This window comes from Capra hircus, chromosome 12 (assembly GCF_001704415.2).
Source record: "Capra hircus breed San Clemente chromosome 12, ASM170441v1, whole genome shotgun sequence".
Taxonomy (NCBI): Eukaryota; Metazoa; Chordata; class Mammalia; order Artiodactyla; family Bovidae; genus Capra; species Capra hircus.
The window spans coordinates 8,146,037-8,173,338 of record NC_030819.1 but is presented as its reverse complement, the minus strand read 5'-3'; the positions used below and the strand labels follow the sequence as shown (position 1 = coordinate 8,173,338).

Genomic DNA, 27,302 nt, shown 5'->3' with positions numbered 1-27,302 from the left:
CAGCCACGGTTGGAATGACGTATTTTATAACGTGGTGCCTTTCTATCATGATGATGACGGCCCTGTGTACTCTGCTGCAGGGAATGGAATCTGTAGCTGTGGAAACTGTGAATGCTGGGACGGATGGAACGGAAATGCCTGTGAAATCTGGCTCGGCACGGAATACCCTTAACGATTACATGGCAGGGAACCGGGTTCTTCTTTCTTCTCGGCCCTCAGAACGTATAAATGCAGAGGAAACCATGTATAATCACCACTACGACAGGTCAACAAGACTATGTATGTTTTTCTCTTTCTGAATGCCTGAATGAAATCTGGGTACCCATTAAAAATGAGTTAAGCAATTCTGATGAAAATAGCATCAGAAAAAACTTTTCCTACCTTCATTTACATCAGTGGTTCTCAACAAGGGCAAACTTTACCACCCAGAAAACGCTTGACAGTAATGTTTACAGGTAATTTTGATGGTCACCCTGGGAGGCGTGGAAGGCGTGTTAGGGGTGGATATCCAGTGGGTGGGCACCAGGGATGCTGTGAACGTCCTCTGGGGTACAGGACAGTCCCCCCACAGCAAAGACTGACCTGACTTCACATGTCAAGGGTGCCTGAGCTGAGAAACATTGAATTACATGGTTGTTAGAAATGTACAACCCTGTACAAGAAAGACCATATTTGTGCCTAAGGAAAAAATACAGCCTCACATAAATCCATTGATCATATTTTGCCAGGATTCCATATCACTCATCATTTCCATGGAGACGTAAGGTATCCAGACACACATAGGACATGGGGCAGAAACTACATCATCAGTGCTTTTGAAAAAAAGAAATAAACCTGGTCATTTTAGCCATTAAGTCATTTGTCTTATCCCCCTTTAGACTCACACACAAAAAAGACTCTCTTAAAATGAAGGAAGATATTATGAAAAATGTACCAGTCAACATTTTAAATAAATAGTGACATAACTTGCTTATATTCTGTGTCAGTATATATTTACCTACTGAGGATTAACTTCCCAAAATGAATTTTTATTCAGGGGTATCTATTTTCTATTTCTAGAACATTTTTTAATATTGGGCAGGGGTTACATGTATAAGAATTCTAATTTTTTTACTATTTAAACTACTCCATGGTAACTTGCCTTTTAAAAAGACAGCATATAGTTAGATGTATGATGGGCCTGAAATATACATTCACCTCCCTTAAAAACTCTTATTTGTAAGGATACATTACTTATTGGAAAAGTAGGCTCATGCAAAGAAATCAAGAAATTATATTAAGATTAAAAGTCTCAAAAGCTCAGAGGGTTTAAAAAAAAAATCCAGAAATGCCTGAAATAGAAATTACAAGTATTCAGTCAATAATAAGAACAAAATGTTTATTTTCTTAATGGTGAAATTCTGCTCTGTATGAAATCCACATTGAATTATGAAAATGTACAATAATTCAGACTTCCCTTACATATTTACAGTTAAATCTACTTATACACATTAGTTAGGCAACCCTTAATTATTTAGAGCTAATAAAAACCCCACTTTTTTTTCCTAAAGGTGACTTCTATCTTGTAAAATCCTAGAATAATATAACAAAATCATTTCCACATTAAGATGAAAAGTTTTACTTGGAAATTTTCCTTGATGATGTAAATATTCTAGAGTTGTGGCTTGGACTTTTCTAAGTCACATCACCAAAAATAAGGAAAATATGCATCTGCTGAGTTACTGAAAATTTTAATATTGAAAATTATTTAAGATAAAATTTAACTGATGCTGATTTTGATAGTACTAATAGTGTTCTTGTACTTTAAGAGATTTATAAAATTGTCATTTCTATCCTGAGATTAAGGAGCGCAACCATGTGATTGTATCTCTAGTCTCAAGCATATCAATCAATATATCAGTTTTTGTAAATGAGGGAAATAGAAGCTGTGAAGGAACAATACAGATTATACTCTTTCCTCTTCTCTCTCTAAACCCTTTAACCCTCAAACAAAGCTGTTATTGTTCAGCTGCAGTTCTGATGCCTTATGTGATGCTGCACAGACACTGAACTTCAGTACCTTATCCAGCCATCATAATTTGCACAAAAGACCTTCATGTTCCTTTCTTGTAGAACTTTCCTTTCTATAAAGGACCAGATGGTAAATAGTTTAGACTTTGTGGGTCATATACATCTCTGTTACAAATTCTTGTTTGTTTTCATTTAATATTTTAAAGCTGAAAAAACAAATTCATTCTGAGCTCCTGGACTGTAAGAAACATTGGGAGATGGATTTGGCTTGTACCCAAGCAGGAGTTTGCCAGCCTCTGCTCTACTGAAACTGCTCTTAGCTTCCTCTCTTATCACATAACCCTTGGTGTGTCTTCTTTTTCTTATCATTCTCTGTATCTGTTAACCCTTTTCATTAACAGCACCTACAACAAAAATGCTGTTCTTTTTCTGTTTTCATTTAACAAAATGTCCTTAGCATTCATGTTTTCTTTTTTAAGAAAAAGTTAAAATATGGAGAAATTAGTGTATTATAAAGTTCAAAATGTGATTGGTCCAAATTTTTTGACAAAGCTGAAAATATAATTCAGCTCTATTCTGGGGTTTATTTAGCTCGGAATTATTGAGCCAAAAGGAAATTACGGCATTAATTCACATGGTACCTACACGCTAATGAATATTTTTCTTCTAAAACAAAAATATTTTCATTTTACCACTTTCTGTCTGCTGCAGCAGTTCTTGTGTGTGTTTATGTATGATTTTGGGTCTCTAGCAATGCAGACATCAATAGATCTATGAAGACGTGATTTAACTTACATGTTTAACTTGGAGAAAAATAAACATAGTTACGTACAAAGACATAAATTTCTACCCTTCTTAGATGTGATTTTGTACTTTGACTTTTGATTCCATTGCTTAGATAGAAACTCCCTCTTCAAAAAAAAAAAAAAAGGCAGGGCAAGAATAAACTTATAACAGTTGGAGGGAAATTTTATTGGCTCATTCAAGTTGGTCAGTAGTAATGGTGGAAATACGTCAATTGGGGAAGGATACATGTTTGCCAATGGTGTTAGCACCAACCCAGTTTGCTTGGCAAACCATCACTAAGGAATTCCTCCATAAAGGACTTTTGAATAAGAGTCTACAAACATCCTGAGACCTAAGAGAATCACCCTGGACTCTGAGCTAATCTGGATTCTCACCATGCATTGGAAGGAATGGCCTCCACCACTTCGAATGTGAATACAACATGGGGATTAGACCAAATGAGAGAGAAAACCAAGAGAAAACAAAAACAAGACATAATTCAACCTTTGTTTGCAGACTCACTATCAAAGCTTTTGAAACCCCATTCAGTATTGAGTCAACAGGCCACTTTGTAAGCAAACAAAGCTACTCTAAAAAATGTATTTTACTCCAGAGTAACACAATTCACATCTGGAGTCTGAGATGCCTGTGTTTAGCTCAACAGCTATCCCTGGATATAGACTCCTTCTAAAATGTTCGTACTCCCTCTAATATTAGGGAGAGAACTTTCAATGAAGTGGTACATGTCTAACTTTTAAGTCGAGAAGTATTTTTTTCTTGTTTTTTAAAAAAGAGCCAAGTCTGATATTGGTCATCCTGAAAACAGCTGTTTTAGTGCTTTAAGCATTCATTAAGCAACTGGCCAGGTATGATAAAGAAACTCCTCTTGCACTCCAAGAGGCAAATAACTGGACCACGGCAGGAGTCTTATGGGTTCATCATGGCACTTTTGAAGCCAGTCCTTAACCCAAAACACTCAGGGCAAAGGAACATTTGGAGCAAGAACCTCTACATTCTCCAAGATTTGTAATGGAATGATGCTCAATTCCATTGTACTCTTTATATAGGTTGGACCATTTGCCTCTCTTCTCTAATTTTTTCAGGTTAAGTTGTAGTGAAATATTTTAGCAAACATAAGAAAATAAAATGATATCACTTGAAATATTAAAACAATAAACATTCCAGAGCATTGTTGAGGAATGAGTGAAGCAACAGCTACCATAACAGATCAGCAGACATAACCCTTCCACACCAGACATGAATGCAAAAGGCATGCGATACTGGAAAGACTCGATAAAATCAACATACGTACATGTAGGTACAGATCACATGGTGGTCTCCAAATACAAACGAATTCCATCAGATTTACTGTACAGAGTATCAATGGCGACAGATTGCACTTAAAACAGCAAACTTAGTTTTTGAGGGGAGAAAAATGGTGGAGTCTTATCCTGGAAAAATAGCAAAAGAGGTATCATCAAAGAGCTAAAATCTTCTTTGGCATGGTAAAGGGGGAGACTGAGTTTACCAAACTTATTTACATGACACTTCTCTATATCTGTGGGTGATGCAATGCCATTTTGTTACATAAAGTTGTTCAATGTTTTGGAATATGCCTTCATATAAATATTTTATTCAATGTGTTGTATTTATGAATACAACAAATGATATTAAACACAGAAACTGCACAATGCAGACAGACTCTTTGTATGTAGATTGAGTAATACACACCAGTGGCTCTTGAAACACAGGTCCTACAACATGCAGTTCATCAGTGCTGTCCTCGTTCCATGCAACAGGTCAGACCAGACACAGAGGAAATGATCTAACTAAATCACAAATAACAAGGACCCCTCTGCAGTACGTCTAAACATATATTAGAAGAAAGTATTTTGACATCCATTCATAGGGATAAATGCCCTTATAGATAACTCATGTAAAAAACAAAACAGAGGTACACATTTACTGAAATCTCATTCATTTACAAAAATAAATCTTGTCATAATTTTAACCAATAAACAAGCTTGCAGGAGAGAAAAAGAAACCAGCAAGTAGGGCTGATTACCAAAAACATATAGGTGGGGTTTTTTGATGTGTGTGTGTGTGTGTGTGTGTGTGCACGTGCACCTGCACGCACGTGCATGGTAGGGTCAGTCCATCTAACTGGAATTTCAAGTTGTTATTCACAGTTTGTCACATACTATGGAGTATATGTCTTCCCTAAAAATTGATTAATTCATCTAATGTATTTTAACTTAGCCTATTAAAAATAATAGGCTTTGAAATGGTGTAATAAGAAATCAAGAGAGGTCAAAAGAATCATTTTGTTGTATTTGTACTTTAGCATTATCAACAATAAATCTACTCAGATGTTATGCTAACTTTTTATTTATTAAAGTGGAATTCAATATGAAAATGAAATAAGCATAAACAGTTAAATTGATAGTAAATCTTTAATCAGCTAAGCAGGCCAAAATTGTTAAAGGCTGGGCAAAGGCTGTCATGGAGACTTAGGAAAGCAGTGACAAAATAATTTCCCAGTAAATACAGTGCAGATGGGAGAAAATGGCGACTGGGTCATCCTTCCACATGGAAAATAACAAGAGGCCAGTACATGGATACCACATATAGTTTTCTATAAATGAGGTTCAGTTTGGTCTCAATTAACTGTTCAGAGGAGAAAAACATTGAAATTTATTAAGTATACACAGTTAACAAATATATTTCCAAACAGTTTAGTATCAAACATTTTGAAACTCTTTAGAGCCAATGGTGAACATTTTGCATGGTTTCTTCACTGTGGAGTCAACTGTTCCTGGACTTTCTCAGTTGCTGTCTTCCCTAAGCTCAGGATTCAGCAGTTGGAAATCCCAAAGGAAGTTAAGAAAGCAAAATCAAACAAAGGCAAGAAAAAAAAAATATATATATATATCAGATGGACTGAAAACCTGATATTTGAAAGTGTTGGTTTGCCTTTATTTTTAATCTAGAATAATTCAACAGACTGCATTCTGAGATCATGGCAAGGCACCTCTAATTCAGCTACAGGGCCACATGGACCCCAGAAGCTGAGTCAGAGGTATGGACCGGTGAAAAACACAGTACCTGACTCAGCATGCTGAGCTGAAAAAAATACTTTTTTTTTTTTTCTAATGTGTCCGGTTTAAAAACTTGTCATTAAACACCAAAAATATTAAAGTCTAATTTATAACTAACATTTGCATTGCTGCTGCAGGAAAGTACACAACAGCCGCCTTGCCCATGCTCTGCCGAGTGTGAGTGGAACGCAGCCCAAATTGGGGATGGTGTTAAGTTTGGTTCATTAAAAACAGGAAGGATTCTTTATCTGAAATGGATTTAGGTAGCGCAATTCTTGTTGGTTGTTAATCATTGATTTTTTTTTCCTTTTTTTTTTTCCCAAATAATGAGGATTCATAGATGAAAAATGAACCTTAATCAGGCCTACAAGGCCTACAGAGTTCTTTTGACCCACTTTCTCAAAAACCAGTGGGTCTTGCTCGCTGGGCAAGGCAAATGTTACCATTACCAGTAAGCTTGTGATATGTATAAAACACACACACACACACACAAAGAGACTAAAGGGGACGTCAAACCCAGATCATAGAGCGCTTCCCATGACCGTGTTTGACCCCGTTTCTCAGCCCGGCCGCGCGGGCCTCGGGAGCACAGTATCTGCTACTGGACGGGGCGTATATGTGTGTTTCATCAGTAGTGTGAGCCGGAGACCACAGTCCTAATCTTTATAGATGCAATTTGTCATAATAGGTTTAGAAGCCTTTCTGTTTCCCTGATCGCTCTCCCAACTAAGCCAACTGCGACAGTTAAGATTGAGAGGAACACCATCCCTACAAAAGGTCACAGACAGTAGAGCCAGCAGCCCTGGAAAAAATAAACGGGAAGAAGAGAACTCCAGAATAGCACAGGTTTACAGCATCTAACTAGAAATTTACTCAAGAGTATCTGTGTGCTACAAAAATCGAACTGAAACACATGGATTTCGCCGAAACGGGACTCAAAAAGGAATATGGGTAGCTGTCAGCAGGCAAGGTGTCGAGTGGACTCGTGAAGGAGGTCATTCACATGAAGTGTCACAGTCACAGAAAAGATATTAAAAAGGCATTCCATATCTGGTAGGGCATTCCATGGTCTGAGTTGAGCTGGTTGTCCAGGTGTCTTCTTGTCGGGGGCGCGACGCGTTGAGATTTATCCACTTGCAACCAAGGAGTTCGGGCCAGTGGGGAGCAGCCTACCCCCAGCGGCTCCTGGGCCCCCGGAGGAAGCGGGAGGGTCTGGCCGGGATAAATGGCTCAACGGCGCTCGGGGGCGAGTCAGTCACAACACCTGTGAGGGTCTGGCTATGTCGTCTTACTTTTGTTGACTGGTTTGCCTCCATTCATGATGGCCGACGCGCTCGTGCTTTTACTCGGCGTCACCCCGGCCTTCGGGACTGTTTCTCCGACGTCATGCAAAGATGGTTCTCGGTACATGGCAACTAGTGATGGGGACGGGGGAGGAGGGCAGAAAAGGAGATGTTACCTGGTTAGGTTCACGCACAGACCTCTGCTGGAGGCCCAGTCTTTTTTCCCGGAAGTCGAGTAACCCCATCTAGAGGGAATTCCTGTTTTAAAGCAGTAAAAACCAGCCCCTGAACAGAAAGCATGACTTCCTTTTGCATTTTCCAGTTTTGTGTCTCCAAACCGTGCACGTCGGTGTGCCTGGATTTTTGTCGAGGAGAGAAGGTTTAAATGGGGGCCATAGACACACACACACACACACACACACACACACACACACGCCACAGAAAGTATATGAGAATGGCAAGCATTTAATCCAGTTCTCTTTGTTCAGCGAGAAAAACTCAGACCTTCCTCCCACTGCTGCTGCTGCTAAGTCACTTCAGTCATGTCGACCCTACATGCTGTCAACACATGGACATTCATCTTCTCCAGTCTAGGTCTTTAGGTCATTAAATTCAAACTCTCAAGTGATTAAAAAGCAACATGATCATGCTATGTCAGCTTCAAAGCCATACAAAGCAACAGGCAAACCAGAACCTTCTGGAGCTCATTGTTTAGATTTTCTCTCCTGCCAGTCAAGCACAGACCCCTTAAATAACTGAAGGTAAGTGTGAGACGCTTTATATTTTTATGCCTCACTTTCAAATGTAATACTGAATATCTGTAATTAATATCCTATAAGGCAGATGTCGGAGAAGGCAATGCACCCTACTCAAGTACTCTTGCCTGGAAAATCCCATGGACAGAGGAGCCTGGTAGGCTGCAGTCCATGGGGTCACTAAGAGTCGAATATGACTGAGGGACTTCTCTTTCACTTTTCACTTTCATGCATTGGAGAAGGAAATGGCAACCCACTCCAGTGTTCTTGCCTGGAGAATCCCAGGGATGGGGGAGCCTGGTGGGTTGCCATCTATGGGGTCGCACAGCGTCAGACACAACTAAAGCGACTTAGCAGCAGCAGTAGCAGCAAGGTAGATGTGCCGAATGGTAAGAGGATCACTGGGACTGACATCCCAGGAGGCTCCAAGGAATTGAGTAGTATCTGGTGACATTACTGATTCCAATAGTTCGTGTGGTTTTGTTAGAAAAGGAACCTAGGGAATCCTGGGAAAGGAACTTTCAGACTGACTGGTGCTTAGGGAGAACGAACTGACTTAAAATCTTCTGCCATCAGAAACACAAGTGAATTAGAGCTGCCCAACCTGCTTTTAGGGTTTTGAAATCTGATGTTTTATGAAGATACCTTATGTTTCATTAGGATGAATCACCATATGCATATGTACACACATACACTTATATACAGTAACATATACAAATCTTAAATGCACAATATAAGTAGACACCTGTGGGGCCACCACCCAGAGCAAGGTGAGAGATATTTCCAGCCTTCCACGAGGTTCCCTTGTGGCCATGGCAGAGTCATGGATGTGGGAGATAAACATGTAATACATCTGATCAGGATAATGTGCACATGACACTCACCTTCCAATGGCTTGGGTAGAAAATGAGCTGCTGGTTTGGTTTTCTTTACTCTGTTTCCTTTCATAACTTGCCCTTCTTTATTCAATCCCAAAAACCAGGCTCTGCCAGATTCCTGTTGTCTGTACAGCATAGATGAGTAGATTACATAATAGTTTTCAAAAACAGATTCTTTAAACTTGCACTCAGGGGTAAAAAGTTCCTGTTGAGAGAAAAGGAAGAAATGAAGGTTAGAGGAAGGGGTGGGAGCTTCCTTGTGTTTCCTCTTCCTTCTTGCAGAAACTCGTCTAGGATAGCCAGCCAGGCAGCACTCGGGCACGGATGACCAGATGTTCCTCTTCCAGTAGGTGTTAACTTTTATCAACATACAATGTGTCGAGAAGAAGCTGCTGCTTTGGGGAAAAATAAATATATATACATGTACGTAGGTATGGGGCTTCGCAGGTGGCGTTAGTGGTGGAAATCCGGCCTGCCAACGCCAATGGAGGAGAAGTAAGAAACGTAGGTTCGATCCCTGGGTTGGGAAGATCCCATAGAGAAGGAAATGGCAACCCACTCCAGGATTCTTTCCAAGAGAATCCTATGGACAGAGGAGCCTGGGTGGCTACAGTCCATAGGGTTGCAAAGAGTTGGACACAACTGAACTGACTTAGCACACATTCATGTACGTATGTATGTATATAGGCAAAATTATGGATGTCTTCTAATTAGACAATGGAAGACAGGAGCAATAGTATTGGGTCGAACAGGATGCAATTCAAGCAGGGTATGACCAGGAACAGCACGATCAAGTGCCACCCTGTACATGCCTTTGTGCTAAGTCCTTCAGTCGAGTCCAACTATGTGGGGCCCCGTGGACTGCAGCCCGCCAGGCTCCTCTGTCCCTGGGATTCTCCAGGCAAGAGTACTGGAGTGGGTTGCCATGCCTTCCTCCAGGTGGTCTTCCAGACCACCAGGGGGCAAACCCGTATCTCCTTTGTCTCCTGCATTTTCAGGCGGGTTTTTTTTTTTAACCACTAGTGCCACCTGGGAAGTCCAGCACCCTGTATTCACAATACATTTAAAAAATAATAAGAATATTGGGTTGGTCAAGAGGTTACTTTAGGTTTTTCTGTAACATCTTATGGAAAAACCCAAACGAACTGTTTGGCCAAACTTCTAAAAGATTTATTGAAGGTATTTGCTAACCTATTTTCAATATTTCTGTAGGAATTATTATTACATGATAATCTAACAGTTTCCAGTTGTTCACTGGATCACCTCTATTACAGGATGACATGTTTTACCTACAAAGAGGGAAACTGACACCTAAAACTAAACCCCTGACAATCAGTTGGCACACAAACTAGCCCCTGAAGCTGAGGCCAGGGGTCACGGTCTGGAGCCCCCCTGGAACTCTTCAAGAGAACCATCAATAGCTGTTATGACTAAATTCCACCCCACCTATTTTGAAACAGCACAATGAGTTAACATGACTTTCAACACCAAGATCTGCATCAACTGATGAATAACACACAGTTGCTACTTTAAAATTATTAATATTACAAATATTCATAGATGAGTTTTACATACTTCTAGAAGTTAACCTACAAAAGCATTTCTGATAGACTTCTTTGAAAAATAATTTTAAAATTCCACCTTCCTAGATGCATATCATGGAAGTCACTTAACTAGCTTTTGTGGCTATTTTATATAGGCTCAACACTGTGCTATTCCATATTTATGAAATACAGATGCAAAGTAGACCTTTATTGTCATTATCTTTTTGAAAATATCACATATTTAAATTTTTTTTCACCTTAGTAGATTTTTATGACTGCTGAAAAATGGTAACTTTGTTTTCTTTTAAAGAAGTTATTTTCTATACACATTCAGAAAAACACATCATTTAGGATCTAAAAAAATAAAACCTTTAAGAGCTAAAATTATGCTAACCATAATAAGGGGTATGACATTGTTTCCTGTAGAAATGGTATTTAAGTATTTCCCATGAGAGTGTTAATTATCAAGTGGTGTCTCTTGCAGGAAACAATTTATCCAGAGTGCGCCATAACTTTAATTCAATGAAAGTTAAATTGTTTTCCAAGGGGAACAGGTTTTGTTAATGGCAGATGCTTCTCATGACAAAGATGACAGCTCCAGTGATTAATTTGATGAGATTAAAATAGCAGAAAGATAGGTTTAGCCCCTCCCAAAGGAATTTATGTAGCCCCCATTTGAATAAGGTACCATCTGAATAAATGTTCTGGTCTTCCACTAAGTTTTATTTCTCCAAATTTCCTATTAGTTCTCTCACTAGTAAGTGATAACCTTGGCAAGTCAATCTCCAGGCCCTGAACAGAAGAAAGACTGATAAAAGGGTTCAAGTTCACACATTTGTGGTGAGGTAAGGAAAATAAAATGGAATGTTCTAAATCTGGCTTATCCTCAAAATATTAATAAATATAATATTGGTTGAACATGGATCTTCTGGGACAAACAGATTAGAATTTGGCATGTCCTTTGTCATTTTATTGAGACAAGCCAAGGCATCCAAAGGGCTTCCCTGGTGACTCAGAGGGTAAAGAATCTACCTGCAATGCAGGAGACCCAGTTTCAATCCCTGGGTCAGGAAGATTGCCTGGAGAAGGGAAGGGTAACCCACTCCAGTATTCTTGCCTGGAGAATTCCATGGACACAGAAGTCAGGTGGACTACAGTCCATGGAGTTGCAAAGAGCTGGACACGACTGAGTGACTAACTCTTTCACTTCACTTTCATGGCGTCCAAGCATAAAAATAAAACCTAAAGCAGGTTTTATTGTTAAAAATCTGTCTTAGAATCGACTGGGAGTGTGTTTGGTAAAGGCTGACCAAGTTGATCATTCAGGCAGGGAGAGGAGCTGGCACCTGCTGGCTAAGATACTGGGTGTCTACCCAGAGTCTTTCCTTATTAAGACGATTATAGAAGACTGATCTTAATCTCCAGGAATACTGACCTCCAGCTTTCGAAATGCAGGTCCACAGAGTAGTCAACCCTCCCTTACATGGATCCGATCCCTACTGCTGTGATGTATGAAAGATGGAGGATGCTGCTTGCCTTGCAATGGCAGTTAGAAATGTATGGTTTCTACTCTAAATTGACGAAGTTGAATATGAAAGATAGTGAAGATGTTTATTCTCAGAGTGTACCTCAGTATGGTGGTGCTAGTGGTAAAGAACCCGCCTGCCAATGCAGGAGACACAGGAGACATGGGTTCAACTCCTAGGTTGGGAAGATCCCCTGGAGGAGGGCGTCACAGCCTACTCTAGTATTCTTGCCTGGGGAATCCCATGGACAGAGGAGCCTGGTGGGCTACAGTCCATAGGGTCACACAGAGTCAGACACGATTAAAGTGACTTAGCACGCACCTTAGCATACCTCTGACACTAAGTCTTTTTAGATACAATGTTTGCATCTTAGGACTCCGAGGAAGTCAATAATACATCCCTTCTGCAAGCTGTGGCAGTGACTTCACAGGGAGGTGATTCAGTCTTCCACATTAGAGCCAAAGCTTTCAGGCAGTTGTGCTGGTAGAGACTGGTTGGTACTTTTCCACCCTTCTTTATTCTTGGTTAAATAATTACTGTGTATACACATACTCACATGCACACACACACTACATTTAAGGCTACTATTGTCTAATGCTCTTTGCTAGACTTTCAGAGAAGTTAATCTGCTCATGAAATACTGGAGTTGAAAACAACCCCCCTCATTCTCAGGAGAACTGGTAGGATTAATGGAAACTGAGATTGGTAACTACTCATAAGGGACAAATATACTTTTAATTTGCAAATGGAAGACAGAATAACGGTGAACAACATCTGCGGATCCAGACCGCCTGGCATCAACCCTGACCCTACTCCTTCCTTGCTGGGTGTCCTTGGGAAAGTTACGCAATCTCTGGGCTTCAGTATTCTCATCTCTAAAATGGGTACAAAAATCATAGGATAAGGAACTTCCCAGGTGGTCCAGTGATTAAGGATCCACCTGCCAGTGCAGGGGACACAGGTTCTATCCCCGGTCCAGGAAGATCCCACATGGCGTAGAGCAACTAAGCCTCTGCACCACAATTACTGCAGCTCAAGCAGCTAAAGCCTGAGCTCCAGAACAACAGAAGCCACCTCAATCAGGAGCCCACGCGCCCGCAACAAAGAGTAGCCCTCACTCGCAGTAACTAGAGCAAGTAGCAATGAAGACCCAGCACAGCCAAAAATAAATAATAAATAACTAAATAAATAATCACAGAATAACAGGATGGTTGGAGGAACTGAGCAACACCATTGCTGACTCTGGACTCTTTCTTAGATTTTGAAGCTGACCAACAATACTTGCAGGCCTGCTGGGTCCAGCCCAGCAGAGCACATGTGAGGATAAATGCCCCTCCCTTAGTCTCGGAGTTGAGCAGACAGACGGAGTGGCAGGAAAGATGACAGTTCTCATTGGAAAACAAAAGCCTTAGATCTTTAGTGATCTGGTTTTCAAGGAATAAAAAACCCTGGATTTCTAGATAAAAATCTCCTGTGTATGTTGGCAACTGTTTGTTTGTTCCTGCTTTGGTTTTCAGTATAGTGTGTATCAAGGATCTGAGATGCCCCCTGAACACATCAATTTGAGACCCCCAGTGCGGACCGGCAAAAGAAGAGCTCAGGAAGGAAGGAACCCCAGGAGGCTTGTCAATACAGCCCTAACCTGATGGATGGTTTTTAAACGATTGAGCAATACCAAGATTGTGCCAGTGAGACATTCTACAGCTGGCAATGATAATATGAGAAGACGTATTTAAGTCTAAGCTCAGCTATAAACTCTTTGAAACTGCCAAAATGAAATAGATAAGGAGTTTGGTATGTCTTTTTCTCCTCCTTCCAGACTATATTTAGAGCCACCAACACTGCCACAGCAAAAATCAACAGCGATAGAGTCCCAGCAGAAGCTTAAATATTAATCTGTAACTTTGCCAAACGAAATCATCGAATCACAGAAGAGAAAAAACACAACAATGAAACAAAATTTCATATCTCCTTTTCTGTTGTGCTTGTTTTGAAAGGAAAGCACCATCTGTGGTGTACTTATTATCTTAACAGTAGCAGCAGAATTCCTCTTTGGAGGGAAACGTCTTTGTTTAGGAAAATACCGTGATGGGCCATTTGCATGCAGCAAGCCAGGCTTCTCCCATCAGTATGAGAGAAAGGGGTGGGGGGAAATAGAGGACCCAGGCTCCACAATTTGTAACCAATGAATAAGCAATAAACCCAGATAACTCAGCATAATCATAACCTAATAGCTAACAGTAACCTTGAGAATCTGACTCAGTGGTTGGCAAACTACAGTCCATGGGCCAAATTAGTGCTACAAAGTTCAGAGGAGAGTTGAGATTGCATGACCTGCAGAAACTGCAGTATTTACTGAATGGTCCTTGGCTAAAAAATTTTGCCAACTCTCATCTAAAGGTAAATTTCGAGGACTTTCCAAACTAGGGAATTGAGGGAGGGGTCATTAAGCTAGTTGTGAATATTTTGAAATGAAGTCTGGATTGCACTTACTTTCATATATACAAATGCAGACCATTTGAATCAGTATTTTCATCAGTGTTTCAGCCCTGGAAAAGCCTTTATGGTACATTTTGGGTCCGGGCTTCCTGTGAAAGTGCTTGGCTATGTCATAGTCCGCAATCCATTGAGTTCCTGCCTCTCTTTTGTTTTTATCTCTGACTATATTAAAAACTGTTGTTTCGTTGCTTAGTCACTAAGTCGTGTCTGACTCTTTCCAACTCTGTGGACTGTAGCCCACCAGGCTCCTCTGTCCATGGGATTCACCAAGTAAGAATGGGTTGCTATTTCCTCCTCCTGGGGATCTTCCCGACCCAGGGATCAAATCTCAGTCTCCTGCATTGGCAGCCAAATTTTTTTACCACTGAGCCACCAGGGAAGCCCTCCTGTTATTATACAGAACAAATTAATAAATGATCATGAAATTTTAGTAAATATTGATTCAGTTCAGTCAGTTCAGTCACTCAGTCATGACTGACTCTTTGCGACCCCATGAACTGCAGCACGCCAGGCCGCCCTGTCCATAACCAGCTCCTGGAGTCCACCCAAACCCATGCCCATTGAGTTGGTGATGCCATCCAACCATCTCATCCTCTGTTGTCCCCTTCTCCTCCTGCCCTCAATCTTTAAATTGGCATTATTCATAAGCTTGCTATTATTTTTATGATTAGAATAAAAATTTATTAAAGCAAGAAAATGGAAACAAATATATTTACAGTGTATCTTTAAATAAGAAGCTTTAAGATTGTAATTAAAATATGTGGGAACTGGTTCTATAATGTTAAATCTGTTTTCTCCATAATATAGACATGAATAAATTCCTAAAATAATAATGCTTGCAACATGAACAGATGGTATCAGTGCTATAAATATTAGCAAAACTACCACAAAATAAATATGCTTAAAGAAGTATTAACCCAACCATATACCATTCTCACAATTTGTTATGGCTTAAAAATGGATGCCTAATAATACTACTAACAATGTCATTATTGTGTTAATAACACAGGGCTTCCTAGTTGGTGCTAGTGGTAAAGAATCTGCCCGCCAATGCAGGAGACACAGGTTTGATCCCTGGGTCAGGAAGAGCCCCTGGAGAAGGAAATAGCAACTCAGTCCAGTATTCTTGCCTGGAGAATTCCAAGGACAGAGGAGCCTGGTGGGCTATAGTCCACAGGGTCACAAACAGTTGGACATGACTGAGAGACAGAGTATACATAATTACAGATAACACTTAACTTGTGTATAATTCTGTACCAAGGACTCTTCTATACACTCACCTAATCAAGTAACCCACACTATAATCTATGAGATTGGTACTATTAGTACCCTCATTTTAGAAATGAAGAAACGGAGCCCAGAGGGGTTAAGCAATTTGCCCAAGTACATTTATTTTCATCAAGATGACTAATTTAGCTATTCCTATCCATTTATCATTCAACTGAAGAGAGGTACTTTATTTACAAGTTTAATCATTTTTTTAATTTAGTTTTTTTAAATTTATAGTTTGCTTTTAATTGTAGGATAATTACTTTACAATAGTGTGATGGTCTTTGCCATACATCAATGTGATCAGTTGCAAAAATGGGCTGAATTCTTCACCCTCCCCTGAATCAAAGGTCTTCAGCATGTCATTTGACTTGTCTTCTCACTGTGAGCTAAGGGGGAGAGGGCAGAGGCTTGTCAGGCGCGTGTTCAGTTGGGTTTGCCCTCTCAGTCTCTCCACTGTGCCGAGAGCACTCTGGGCTTGCCTGCTGGAGGAGGGACACGTGGACGATAGCCAAGTTGCCCAACTTAAAGTAGCTTGTTTCCAGACAAGTGATCAGGTGCTACCAACATCGACAGACCCATCTAGCCCAGCTCCATGAGACTCTGGATGCACAGGCATTACATTTAATTGCACATTTAATTGTTCTATCCTACTTCCGCGGCCATTGGTGGCTACCTGGTATCATTAAGGAACTGATAACCCATACAGATCGTTATTTACTCAGTGAGAACACAGGAAATATATACCTTAGGGCTTTCTTGGTGGCTCAGTGGTAAAGAATTCACCTGCCAATGCAGGAGACATGGGTTCGATCCCCGGTCCAGGAAGATCCCACATGCCTCGGAGCAACTAAGTCTGTGCACCGCAATGGTGCCAGTGTTGCGGTGTTGAGCCGGTGTTTTCGAGGCCAGGACCACAACTACTGAAGCCCAAGCACCCTAGAGCCCATACTCCTCAAGAGTAGCCACCGAAACGAGAAGCCCAGACACCACAACCAGAGAGCAGTCCCCGCTCAACGCAACTAGAGGAAGACCCGCAGGGCAATGAAGATCAAGCACAGTCAAAACCAAACAGGCAAGATTATTTTTTAAAATGTACCTTATACAGCTACTCTTTATCTACATCTAACTACGGGTGAAAACAAATATAAACGGAAAATACTAATACTGATATATGCTATCACTTTGGCAGAAGAGTCACATGTCTTAGGATATAATTGTTAAGAGGGGAAACAGTAGAATAAAAGAGTTAAAAACAACAACAACAACAACAAGAAGAACAAAATACATGGGAATACTTAAAATGAATCTCTTCTCCTCTTCACCCAAGGCATATACACCTTCCCCAGCCACCGAATGATTGAAAAAACATTTGTACATGCCTCTACAAGCTTTTTCTACTTTCTTTCCTTTAAGCTCCACTTTAAGTTAGACCTTCCCATAAAACTTTTTGTGTGTGTTTGCATTGTGGGTTTTTCCTAATAAAAATGCTCAGTCAAAAACCGCTCGCATAAATAACAACCAAACCACACAAATAATCAAAAGTATCATTTATCCAACCTATAAAATACAAGCTTCCATAGAAAAAACTAGAAGTAGGTTCTGAAATACTCCTAAGATGTCATATTTGTTGAAAAATATTAACCTATATTGAGCTTTATGATTTTTAGAGCCCACTCACATATATTTTGATTCAACAGTACAGTTAAAAATGCTTTGAGAAGAAGAATAGCATGATCCCATGTCAGAGGTGATGATTTTATGACTCTGAGGGCTTAGGTCCTCATAAGCAATGGATTAAGATGATTTCATGTCTATTTGTATGATGATTTGTGTACATACTGCTGCTACTGAGCAATATTTATTAAAAACAACAACGTTGAAAATATGAGCCAAAGGTAAGGGGTTTCCCCCTCACCCAGAATATCAAATAAATCATTTTACTGGAATAAAAGAGGTCAGTAATAAAAAACTACCAACACTAACAAAAAGGAAAAAGAATCATTACAACATGAATCTGTGGAATACAGAGGGAGCTCACGTGGTGCTGAAATGAAAACCCAAAGATTGTTTTCCTTTGCTTTTATACTATTAGCTGGAAACACACTGGCCATGAGTCCCCAGATTCTGGTTGCAAGTTGGTTGATAATTCCAAAGGATACACAAAAGGGCAGATAAACACCACTGAAGAGAAGGGTCAGGAGAGTCAGAAAAGAGGTGAGAAAAGAGCCACACTTTGTGAGAAGAAGAGTGACCAGCGAGGGGAAAATGTCAGCCTATTGGCTAAACGACTTTACCCAGATGAAGGCAACACCACGAAGCTCAATCCTGCTGTGGGTTTAATTATATAATTAGCACTGAGTTATTTTCATGTTATATGATGAATTTTACAGGCAAAAGTAAATTGTTTTACTTTCCAGGTTGTTGATTGAGAGTATGACACTAGGAAATGGGAATAATGGAAAAGGTCAGGTTTCATTCCAATCCCAAAGAAAGGCAATGCCAAAGAATGCTCAAACTACCGCACAATTGCACTCATCTCACACGCTAGTAAAGTAATGCTCCAAATTCTCCAAGCCAGGCTTCAGCAATATGTGAACCGTGAACTCCCTGATGTTCAAGCTGGTTTTAGGAAAGGCAGAGGAACCAGAGATCAAATTGCGAACATCTGCTGGATCATCAAAAAAGCAAGAGAGTTCCAGAAAAATATCTATTTCTGCTTTATTGACTATGCCAAAGCCTTTGACTGTGTGGATCACAATAAACTGTGGAAAATTCTGAAAGAGATGGAAATACCAGACCACCTGATCTGCCTCTTGAGAAACCTGTATGCAGGTCAGGAAGCAGCAGTTAGAACTGGACATGGAACAACAGACTGGTTCCAAATAGGAAAAGGAGTACATCAAGGCTGTATATTGTCACCCTGCTTATTTAACTTCTATGCAGAGTACATCATGAGAAATGCTGGGCTGGAAGAAGCACAAGCTAGAATCAAGATTCCCAGGAGAAATATCAATAACCTCAGATATGCAGATGACACCGCCCTTATGGCAGAAAGTGAAGAGGAACTAAAAAGCCTCTTGATGAAAGTGAAAGAGGAGAGTGAAAAAGTTGGCTTAAAGCTCAACATTCAGAAAACGACGATCATGGCATCTGGTCCCATCACTTCATGGGAAATAGATGGGGAAACAGTGGAAACAGTGTCAGACTTTATTTTTTTGGGCTCCAAAATCACTGCAGATGGTGACTGCAGCCATGAAATTAAAAGACACTTACTCCTTGGAAGGAAAGTTATGACCAACCTAGATAGCATATCCAAAAGCAGAGACATTACTTTGCCTACAAAGGTCCGTCTAGTCAAGGCTATGGTTTTTCCTGCGGTCATGTATGGATGTGAGAGTTGGACTGTGAAGAAAGCTGAGCGCCGAAGAATTGATGCTTTTGAACTGTCGTGTTGGAGAAGACTCTTGAGAGTCCTTTGGACTGCAAGGAGATCCAACCAGTCCATTCTGAAGGAGATCAGTCCTGGGATTTCTTTGGAAGGAATGACGCTAAAGCTGAAGCTCCAGTACTGTGGCTACCTCATGCGAAAATTTGACTCATTGGAAAAGACTCTGATGCTGGGAGGGATTGGGTTCAGGAGGAGAAGGGGATGACCGAGGATGAGATGGCTGGATGGCATCACGGACTTGATGGACGTGAGTTTGGGTGAACTCCGGGAGTTGGTGATGGACAGGAGGCCTGGCGTGCTGCAATTCATGGGGTCACAAAGAGTCAGATATGACTGAACTGAACTGAACTGATATTATTTAAAATTGATCAAAATGTATATATACATATACACACACACATATGAAAAATGAAAGGGTTAGTCACTCAGTCATGTCCAACTCTTTGTACAAATGCTAAACTTTCTTTCCTGAATATTACATAATAAATTTGAAAATTTAAATACTGTGAACACACATGGCAACAAGTTTCCATTATTCTGCACTTAATAATGTCTAAATCCATTGTTAACTGGATAAAATGCACGAAATTTAGGCATTATATTCTGGCCAGTCACTGTTCTTGACCTAGAGATACAACTATGAGCAAAAATGATATAATCGGTAGTCTTAAGGCATGATGGTCTAGTAGAGGAAACAGTTACACTATTGATCATATCATCACAAATAAGAAATTCTTACAAGAAAAGGAGTTATTTCTGTGAGAACACATAATAAACAAGCTTGACCTAGCCTGAATGGGTAAGGAAAAAACATTGAACTCCAAGTTAAGTGAGTTAGCTAGGCTTAGAGCAGGATAAGGGCTTCAGCAGGAAAGAATCTGCCTGCATTCAGGAGACTTGGGTTCAGTCCCTGGGTGGGGAAGATCCCCTGGAGAAGGAAATAGCAACCCACTTCAGTATTCTTGTCTGGGAAATCCCATGGACAGAGGAGCCTTGAGGGCTACAGTCCATGGGGTTGCAAGAGTGGGCTATGACTTAATGACTAAACAACAACAAAGCAGGATGAAGAATATTCCTGGAGGGACTTCGCTGGTGGTCCAGTGGTTAAGACCTCACCTTCCAATGCAGGGAATGAAAGTTCAATCCCTGGTTGGGGAGCTGAGATCACACATGCCTCGTGGCCAGAAAACCAAACCATAAAACAGTAGTAATATTGTAAAAAATTCAATAACGACTTTAAAAACGGACATTAAAAGTAAAAACTTCAAAAGTACATTTCTGGTAAGGGTGACAATCACGTGCAAAGGGCCTGGGGCAGGAGCAGATGCAGATTTTAGAGGACAAAAATAAAACTGAAATTGGAATGCAGAGTGTGAAAAAGACAGGAGTAAGAGCTGGGCTCTGGGTACTAAACATGTGCCAGACTGGGTAGTCCCATGAAGAGTGTGGGGCTTTCCCTAAAAGCAATGGAAGAACATTAAAAGTTTTTATGCTGGAGCATGTCAAAGGCAGGTAGGCATTTGGAAAGACCACTCTGGCAAAACTGTGAAGAATGGAGAAGAGAGCCAGTTTGGATTCAAGGATGCTGGCTGTTCACTTCAGTACCAGGCGTGGATGTCAACAGTGGAGACAGAGAGAAAAGGGCAGTTTGGGGAAATATTTAGGAGGTCAAATGGTCAGGACCCTGTGACTGTACATGGTGGCTAAGGGAGAAAGAATGTCAAGCACAACATGTAGGTTTTTTGCTTATGGAACTGGATGACATTTGGTGTGTGTTCACTGCTGTTTTTGAAAGGTCAAATACTGTAGTTCTTGGGCAAAATAAAGCTTCTGTGTATAACGTAAGTTTGCATGGTGCTTTCTGTCCTTTTATAGGATATTATTTCAACTATTTAGAGAGTAACTTTCCACAATGTTTTATTTAAATCAGTTACCTTAGGTACTAAGGACTTGTTTGTAGGTATGCCACAGTATGTGTTTTCAAGAGTTTCAGTTTCATATTAGTAGAGAGGATCAATATTACATTCAGTTCAGTTCAGTTCAGTTCAGTTGCTCGGTCGTGTCCAACTCTGCGATCCCATGAATCGCAGCACACCAGGCCTCCCTGTCCATCACCAACTCCTGGAGTTCACTTAAACTCACAGTCCATTGAGTCAGTGATGCCATCCAGTCATCTCATTCTCTGTCATCCCCTTCTCCTCCTGAACCTAATCCCTCCCAGCATCAGGGTCTTTTCCAATGAGTCAACTCTTCATATGAGGTGGCCAAAGTACTGGAGCTTCAGCTTCAGCATCATTCCTTCCAAAGAAATCCCAGGGCTGATCTTCTTCAGAATGGACTGGTTGGATCTCCTTGCAGTCCAGGTGACTCTCAAGAGTCTTCTCCAACACCACAGTTCAAAAGCATCAATTCTTCGGCGCTCAGCTTTCTTCACAGTCCAACTCTCACATCCATACATGACCGCAGGAAAAATTATAGCCTTGACTAGATGGACCTTTGTTGGCAAAGTAATGTCTCTACTTTTCAATATGCTATGTAGGCTGGTCATAACTTTCCTTCCAAGGAGTAAGTGTCTTTTAATTTCATGGCTGCAGTCACCATCTGCAGTGATTTTGGAGCCCAAAAAAATAAAGTCTGACACTGTTTCCACTGTTTCCCCATCTATTTCCCATGAAGTGATGGGACCAGATGCCATGATCTTCATTTTCTGAATGTTGAGCTTTAAGCCAAGTTTTTCACTCTCCTCTTTCACTTTCATCAAGAGGCTTTTTAGTTCCTCTTCACTTTCTGCCATAAGGGTGGTGTCATCTGCATGTCTGAGGTTATTGATATTTCCCCCAGCCATCTTGATTCCTTGTGCTTCTTCCAGCCCAGCGTTTCTCATGATGTACTCTGCATAGAAGCTACATTAGCCTTCACAAAACAGAGCTTCCTGTGTTGTGCTGAATGCCTGAGAGGCAGAGTCTAGAAGCGTGCATGTCATTTGCAGTTGTTCAGTCATTTGTAACCCTATTGCTGTTGCTATTTAGTCGCTAAGTCGTGTCCGACACTTTGCAACCCCATGGATTGCAGCACGCCAGGCTTCCCTGTCCTTCACTATCTCCCAGAGCTTGCTCAAACCCATGCCCATTGAGTCGGTGATGCCATCCAACCATCTCATCCTCTTTGGCCCCTTCTCTCTTGGCTTCAATCTTTGCAGCCCCATGGCCGATGCAATAGCCAATCCTGCCTCAAAGAAGGGGATAAGCTTTTTTAATGTTATGCTATTTAGCTAGATTTTGAAAGCTGAGTCAGAGTTTGTAAAAGTGAAGAAGAAAGATAAAAACAGCCAATTTGGAAGGAAAAGAACTGTATTTTAGAAATTATAAGAAGCTCTTTGAGGTAGGGGTCCTGGATGAGAGTGGTTGGAAGCTAAGCTCTGTGTGGAGAAGTGAAGCTGGAAGACAGAAAATCATATTGGCCATGCCGTGGGATTGAGACTTTCTAATAAGCAAAGATGAGCTCCAGAGATGTCCAAGAAAACAGATGATGTCCTGAGAATGTGTTTTCAAAAGATAACTGACCGTGTGATCCAGCAACTATGTTCCTTGCTATCTTACCCAGATGAGCTGAAATTTGCATCCTCGCGGAGACCTGCATAAGATGTTTATAGAGACTTTATTTGTAATTCCCAAATATGGGGAGCAACCAAGGTGGCTTTCCATAGGTGGATGTATAAGCAAACTGTGGTAAATCCATATGCCAACTCCACATGGGCGCTTGCCAAGAGCATTTGCCATCTGCCTCTGCGGAGGCTGAATCCTGAGATGCTGCAGCTGCTGACCTTCAACTTGTCCTGAAGGGAGTTCATTGTGGAGAATGAGGCTCTTTGTGTTCCAGGAAAACTGGTGGAATAGGTCTTTAGATAGTTACATATTTTCAGGAACTGATTTCATGAGCCCAATCCTTGCATTTTCGCATATTTAGAGGAACACTAAATGCCTTCATGGTGACATCAGCTCCTCAAAACTAGCAGAAAACCTTTTTATAAGATAAGTGCTTGATTGCATGAACTGCCCCTTCACCTAAATCACATATAAATATGTCCCTCCCTCTTGCCTCTTTGGAGCAGTTCCTCAGAACCGTGTGAGATGCTGTCTCCTGGGCAGCAGTCCTCATTTTGCCCCCAAGTAAAACTGAACTTACAACTTTCACGGGGTACATCTTTTTTAGTCAACACACACAATGGAATATTATTCAGCAATAGAAAGAAATGATCAAGTCTTGGGGTATCTTAAATGCCTACTAGTAAGTGAAAGAATCCAATCTGCAAAGGATGCTTAGTGTATGATTCCAACTCAATGACATTCCTGAAGAGGCGAAATTATGGAGAGAGTAAAAAGATCACTGGCAGTGAAATTATCGATCTGATAATGATACATTATCTAGATGACATTGTATATGTCCTATATTTACCAATATCCATAGAATGTACAACACAAAGAGTAAATTCCAATGTAAACTATGGACTTTAACTCATAATGCTTATATGCTTGCATTCTCAGTTGTTCAGTTGTGTCCAACTCTTTTGCGGCCGCATTGAGTGTAGCCCACGAGGCTCCTCTGTCCATGGGATTTTCCAGGCAAGAATGCCGGAGCAGGTTGCCATTTCCTCGTCCAGGGGATCTTCCCAACCCAGGAATCACTAATATGAAAGTGAAACCTTTGAAAACACACACTGTGACACACCTACAAACAAGTCCTTAGTACCTAAGGTAACTGATTTAAATAAAACATTGTGGAATCCTGTATCTCCTGCATTGACAGGCAGATTCTTTACCACTGAGTCACCTGGGAAGCCCTTAGTTTATAGTAGTATACCAATATCAGTTCATCAATTATAAAATATGTACTATAGTAATCTTAGATGCTAATAATAAGGGAAACTTTTTAGGGGTGGGGGTAACTTGGAACTCTACTTTCTGCTTACTTTTTCTATAAACCTAAAACTCCTTAAAAAGAAAGATAACTCAGAGTGGAGGAGGGTTTTAGTCCAGGGGCAGAGATTTACAGGTTCTAAATAGGTTCTCCCTTTAATGTCTTAATGAATTCCACATTAGGAATCACTTAGAATTATGCATTGAGGATGCTATATTAACAGTTCTCAAGGGCAGTGGTTGAATATCCAGATTGAAGAAGCAAAAATGAAATCTCTAGATCAGTGATGGGCAAACTAGTCCCCAGGCAAAGTTTTATTAGCACACAGCCAAATCCACTAATTTACTTATTGCCTTGACTATTATTGAGCTTAGTAGCTGATCTGCAGCAAATGAGACAGTATGACTCACAAACCTAAAACACTCATCTGGCCCTTTACAGAATAAGTTTGCCAGCCCCTGTGTTAGATTCGTATTGGGACTGGCTGAATCTGTATGGCCTTCATGGGATTCCCTCATTTCAGAAGAAATCATATTGAGATACAAGAACCTTCTCAGAAAAAGAAAAAAATCCATTTGCTGACAGATCCCTCTGAGAATATCTGAGATTTGGAGATATGATTCTGGAGAAAGTTTTCCAGCCAACAAACTCATGGCTACCGAAGGGGAAGGTGAGGAGGGATAAATTAGGAGTCGGGGATTGGCAGATACAAGCTACTATGTACAAAAGAGATAAACAACAAGGTCCTACTCTATACTATGGCACAGGGAACAATACTTCATATCCCATAGGTAACGGAAAGGAATATGAACAGAAAATATAAATCGGTTTTTCCATGAGGTCACAACCATAGCTCAGTGGTAAAGAATCTGTCTGCCAGTATAAGAGATACAGTTTCAGTCCCTGTTGGGAAGATCCCCTGGAGGAGGAAATGGCAACCCACTCCAGTCTTCTTGCCTGGGAAATCCCGTGGGCTGAGGAGCCTAGCAGGCTACAGTCGATGCGGTCACAAAGAGTCAGTACATGTATCACAGGATCACTTTGCTGTGCATCAGAAACTAGCACAACATTGTAAATCAACTGTACTTCATTTTTTAAAAGTCTCATTTTGAGGCTGAATGCTATGGTCATTCCACCTTAGAGATGAGTCGTATGTCTCTTAGGCTGTTTGTCTGCATCCCTGAGCTGCAGGGTCTAAGAACCCAGGTCATCACTTAGGCTCCCGGCAGGCAGGGGCTGGTCCAGAATGCTGCTTTCTGAAGAATCAGCATCTCAGGGCAGACGGCTGGCGAAATGGTTGGTGACTCAAGGGCCATCTGAATACTCTGCCTCCTCCCGCCTCAAGGTAACTATGGATCAGGTAAAACAATGTGTCCAGAAGAACCTTCTTTGTTGTCAAGAGTTCTGCCCAGAGGGTATAGTTTTCCCTGCTGCCCTCTCTGTTTCAATGATTTTAATGCTTTTATACCATATAACTGGGGCTTCCTAGGTGGCTGCTGCTGCTGCTAAGTAGCTTCAGTCGTGTCCGACTCTGTGCAACCCCATAGACGGCAGCCCACCAGGCTCCGCCATTCCTAGGTGGAGCTAGTGGTAAAGGACTTGCCTGCCAATGCAGGAGACATCAGAGACACAGGTTCGATCCCTGGGCTGGGAAGATCCTTTTGAGGAGGGAGTGGCAAACCACCCCAGTATGCTTGCCTCAAGAACCTCATGAACTGTATAATAAGACAAAAAGATAAAACTCCACACTACCCACCCTCTTCAGTTCAGTTCAGTTCAGTCACTCAGTCATGTCCGACTCTTTGCGACCCCATGAATCACAGCACGCCAGGCCTCCCTGTCCATCACCAACTCCCGGAGTTCACTCAGACTCACGTCCATCGAGTCAGTGATGCTATCCAGCCATCTCATCCTTTGTCGTCCCCTTCTCCTCCTGCCCCCAATCCCTCCCAGCATCAGAGCCTTTTCCAATGAGTCAACTCTTCGCATGAGGTGGCCAAAGTACTGGAGTTTCGGCTTTAGCATCATTCCTTCCAAAGAAATACCCTCGTATATTTCCTTCTAGCTAGCTTTCTTTATGTCCGTCTATGGCCTCTTAAAATTTACGTTAAATAGGAAGAATCAAAATGGTTAGCTAAAAATAAATACACGAAGTCTTCAACTTTCAAGGAATTCAGACAAACTTGGCCAATCTAATCTTAAACTGGGGCGAGAATTGAAGGCTGCCTGATGAGTTGCTCTTATATGCACAGGAGCTGTTAAATCTTAACAGGGATAGACACATAGGCAAACTAGTCATATCATTTAGTCATAGTTACGACTGGAAGGCAAGTCTGAGAGGCACCACCATGAGGTGATTAAATCGTGTGTGCTTCCTCCAACTCCAATTTGCAAATGAGAGTTTAGGTCCATCATCTTTAGGCTTTGGTGGTGATAAGAGTGTATGTTTACACAACACTCCACAGAATTTTCAAGAACGCCTTCTATAGTTTTCAAGTGGGAGTTGTTTATTTCATGGAGAAATACCTAATTTTAAACATAGGATGCCTGATTTTAAACATAAAATTATGCATGAACTTGCAATGCCTGAGAATTACAAGAGCAGAGTAGTTCTTACCAATTGTATATAAAAACATATGCAATTAACAGAGAGACACTGTTTTAGTACGAAGTCACAGCAGGCTTATTTTTCAGAGAAGAAAGATTTCGCTTCAGGCTGTGTTCTCTTCTTTGGAGAGGATAAAAAATGATTAAAAAAAAAAAAACCCACCCCTCCTTCAAGGAAACACTTCTTCCAGAACAATCTCTTCTCATGAACTTAGATACAAGATAAAAACTGACTCAGATGAACTCATGCCACATAAAACCCTTTCTTTGTGTTTTAATCCTTTTAATTTTATAAGGCAGTGTTTTTCCGGTTTATAGAAGTGTACAAAAATTAAAATCATTTGTATGTCTGAACCCATGTTTAATTACTGTGGTCTTCTGCATGAGATTAATTAATTTCATTGGTAGGATAGCTATCCTGGGCTCTAGAAACATTCTTTAGAATAGTTTGAGAAAAGAAGCAAATATCAGTAAAATCTACATATTTTAATAGAATTGGCATTATGCTATGCTAAGCTTTTCTTTTCTGGTAAAAATTATTTAAAATTAAATTAGTATGTAAAACAGTCAGAATACATAAATGTTACTTGAATTCTGTGTTGCAAAAAGTTGAGTTTACTTTAAATGCAACAAAAAGATATTTACTAAGATGACTTTTCAAATAACCCTGAATGCTGAT

General features: G+C 40.7%; 2 protein-coding genes across 3 annotated transcripts in view; one reads left to right on the top strand and one right to left on the bottom strand.

The window, feature by feature from the left end:
• The window catches only part of ITGBL1 (integrin subunit beta like 1), a 231,411-nt gene extending 225,755 nt beyond the window's left edge, over positions 1–5,656 (top strand). Inside the window, exon 11 of the mRNA XM_018056382.1 lies at positions 81–5,656. Coding sequence (XP_017911871.1) covers positions 81–172 — 92 coding nt within the window. The 3' untranslated portion in view covers positions 173–5,656. The remainder of the gene's footprint in view (positions 1–80) is intronic.
• Positions 5,231–27,302, bottom strand: part of FGF14 (fibroblast growth factor 14) — a 647,400-nt gene continuing 625,328 nt past the window's right edge. For both annotated transcript variants that reach the window (XM_005687730.3, XM_018056383.1), the window contains exons 4-5: positions 8,817–9,015; positions 5,231–7,309 (exon numbers count right to left, since the gene is read on the bottom strand). In XM_005687730.3, coding sequence (XP_005687787.1) covers positions 7,173–7,309; positions 8,817–9,015 — 336 coding nt within the window. In that variant the 3' untranslated portion in view covers positions 5,231–7,172. The remainder of the gene's footprint in view (positions 7,310–8,816; positions 9,016–27,302) is intronic.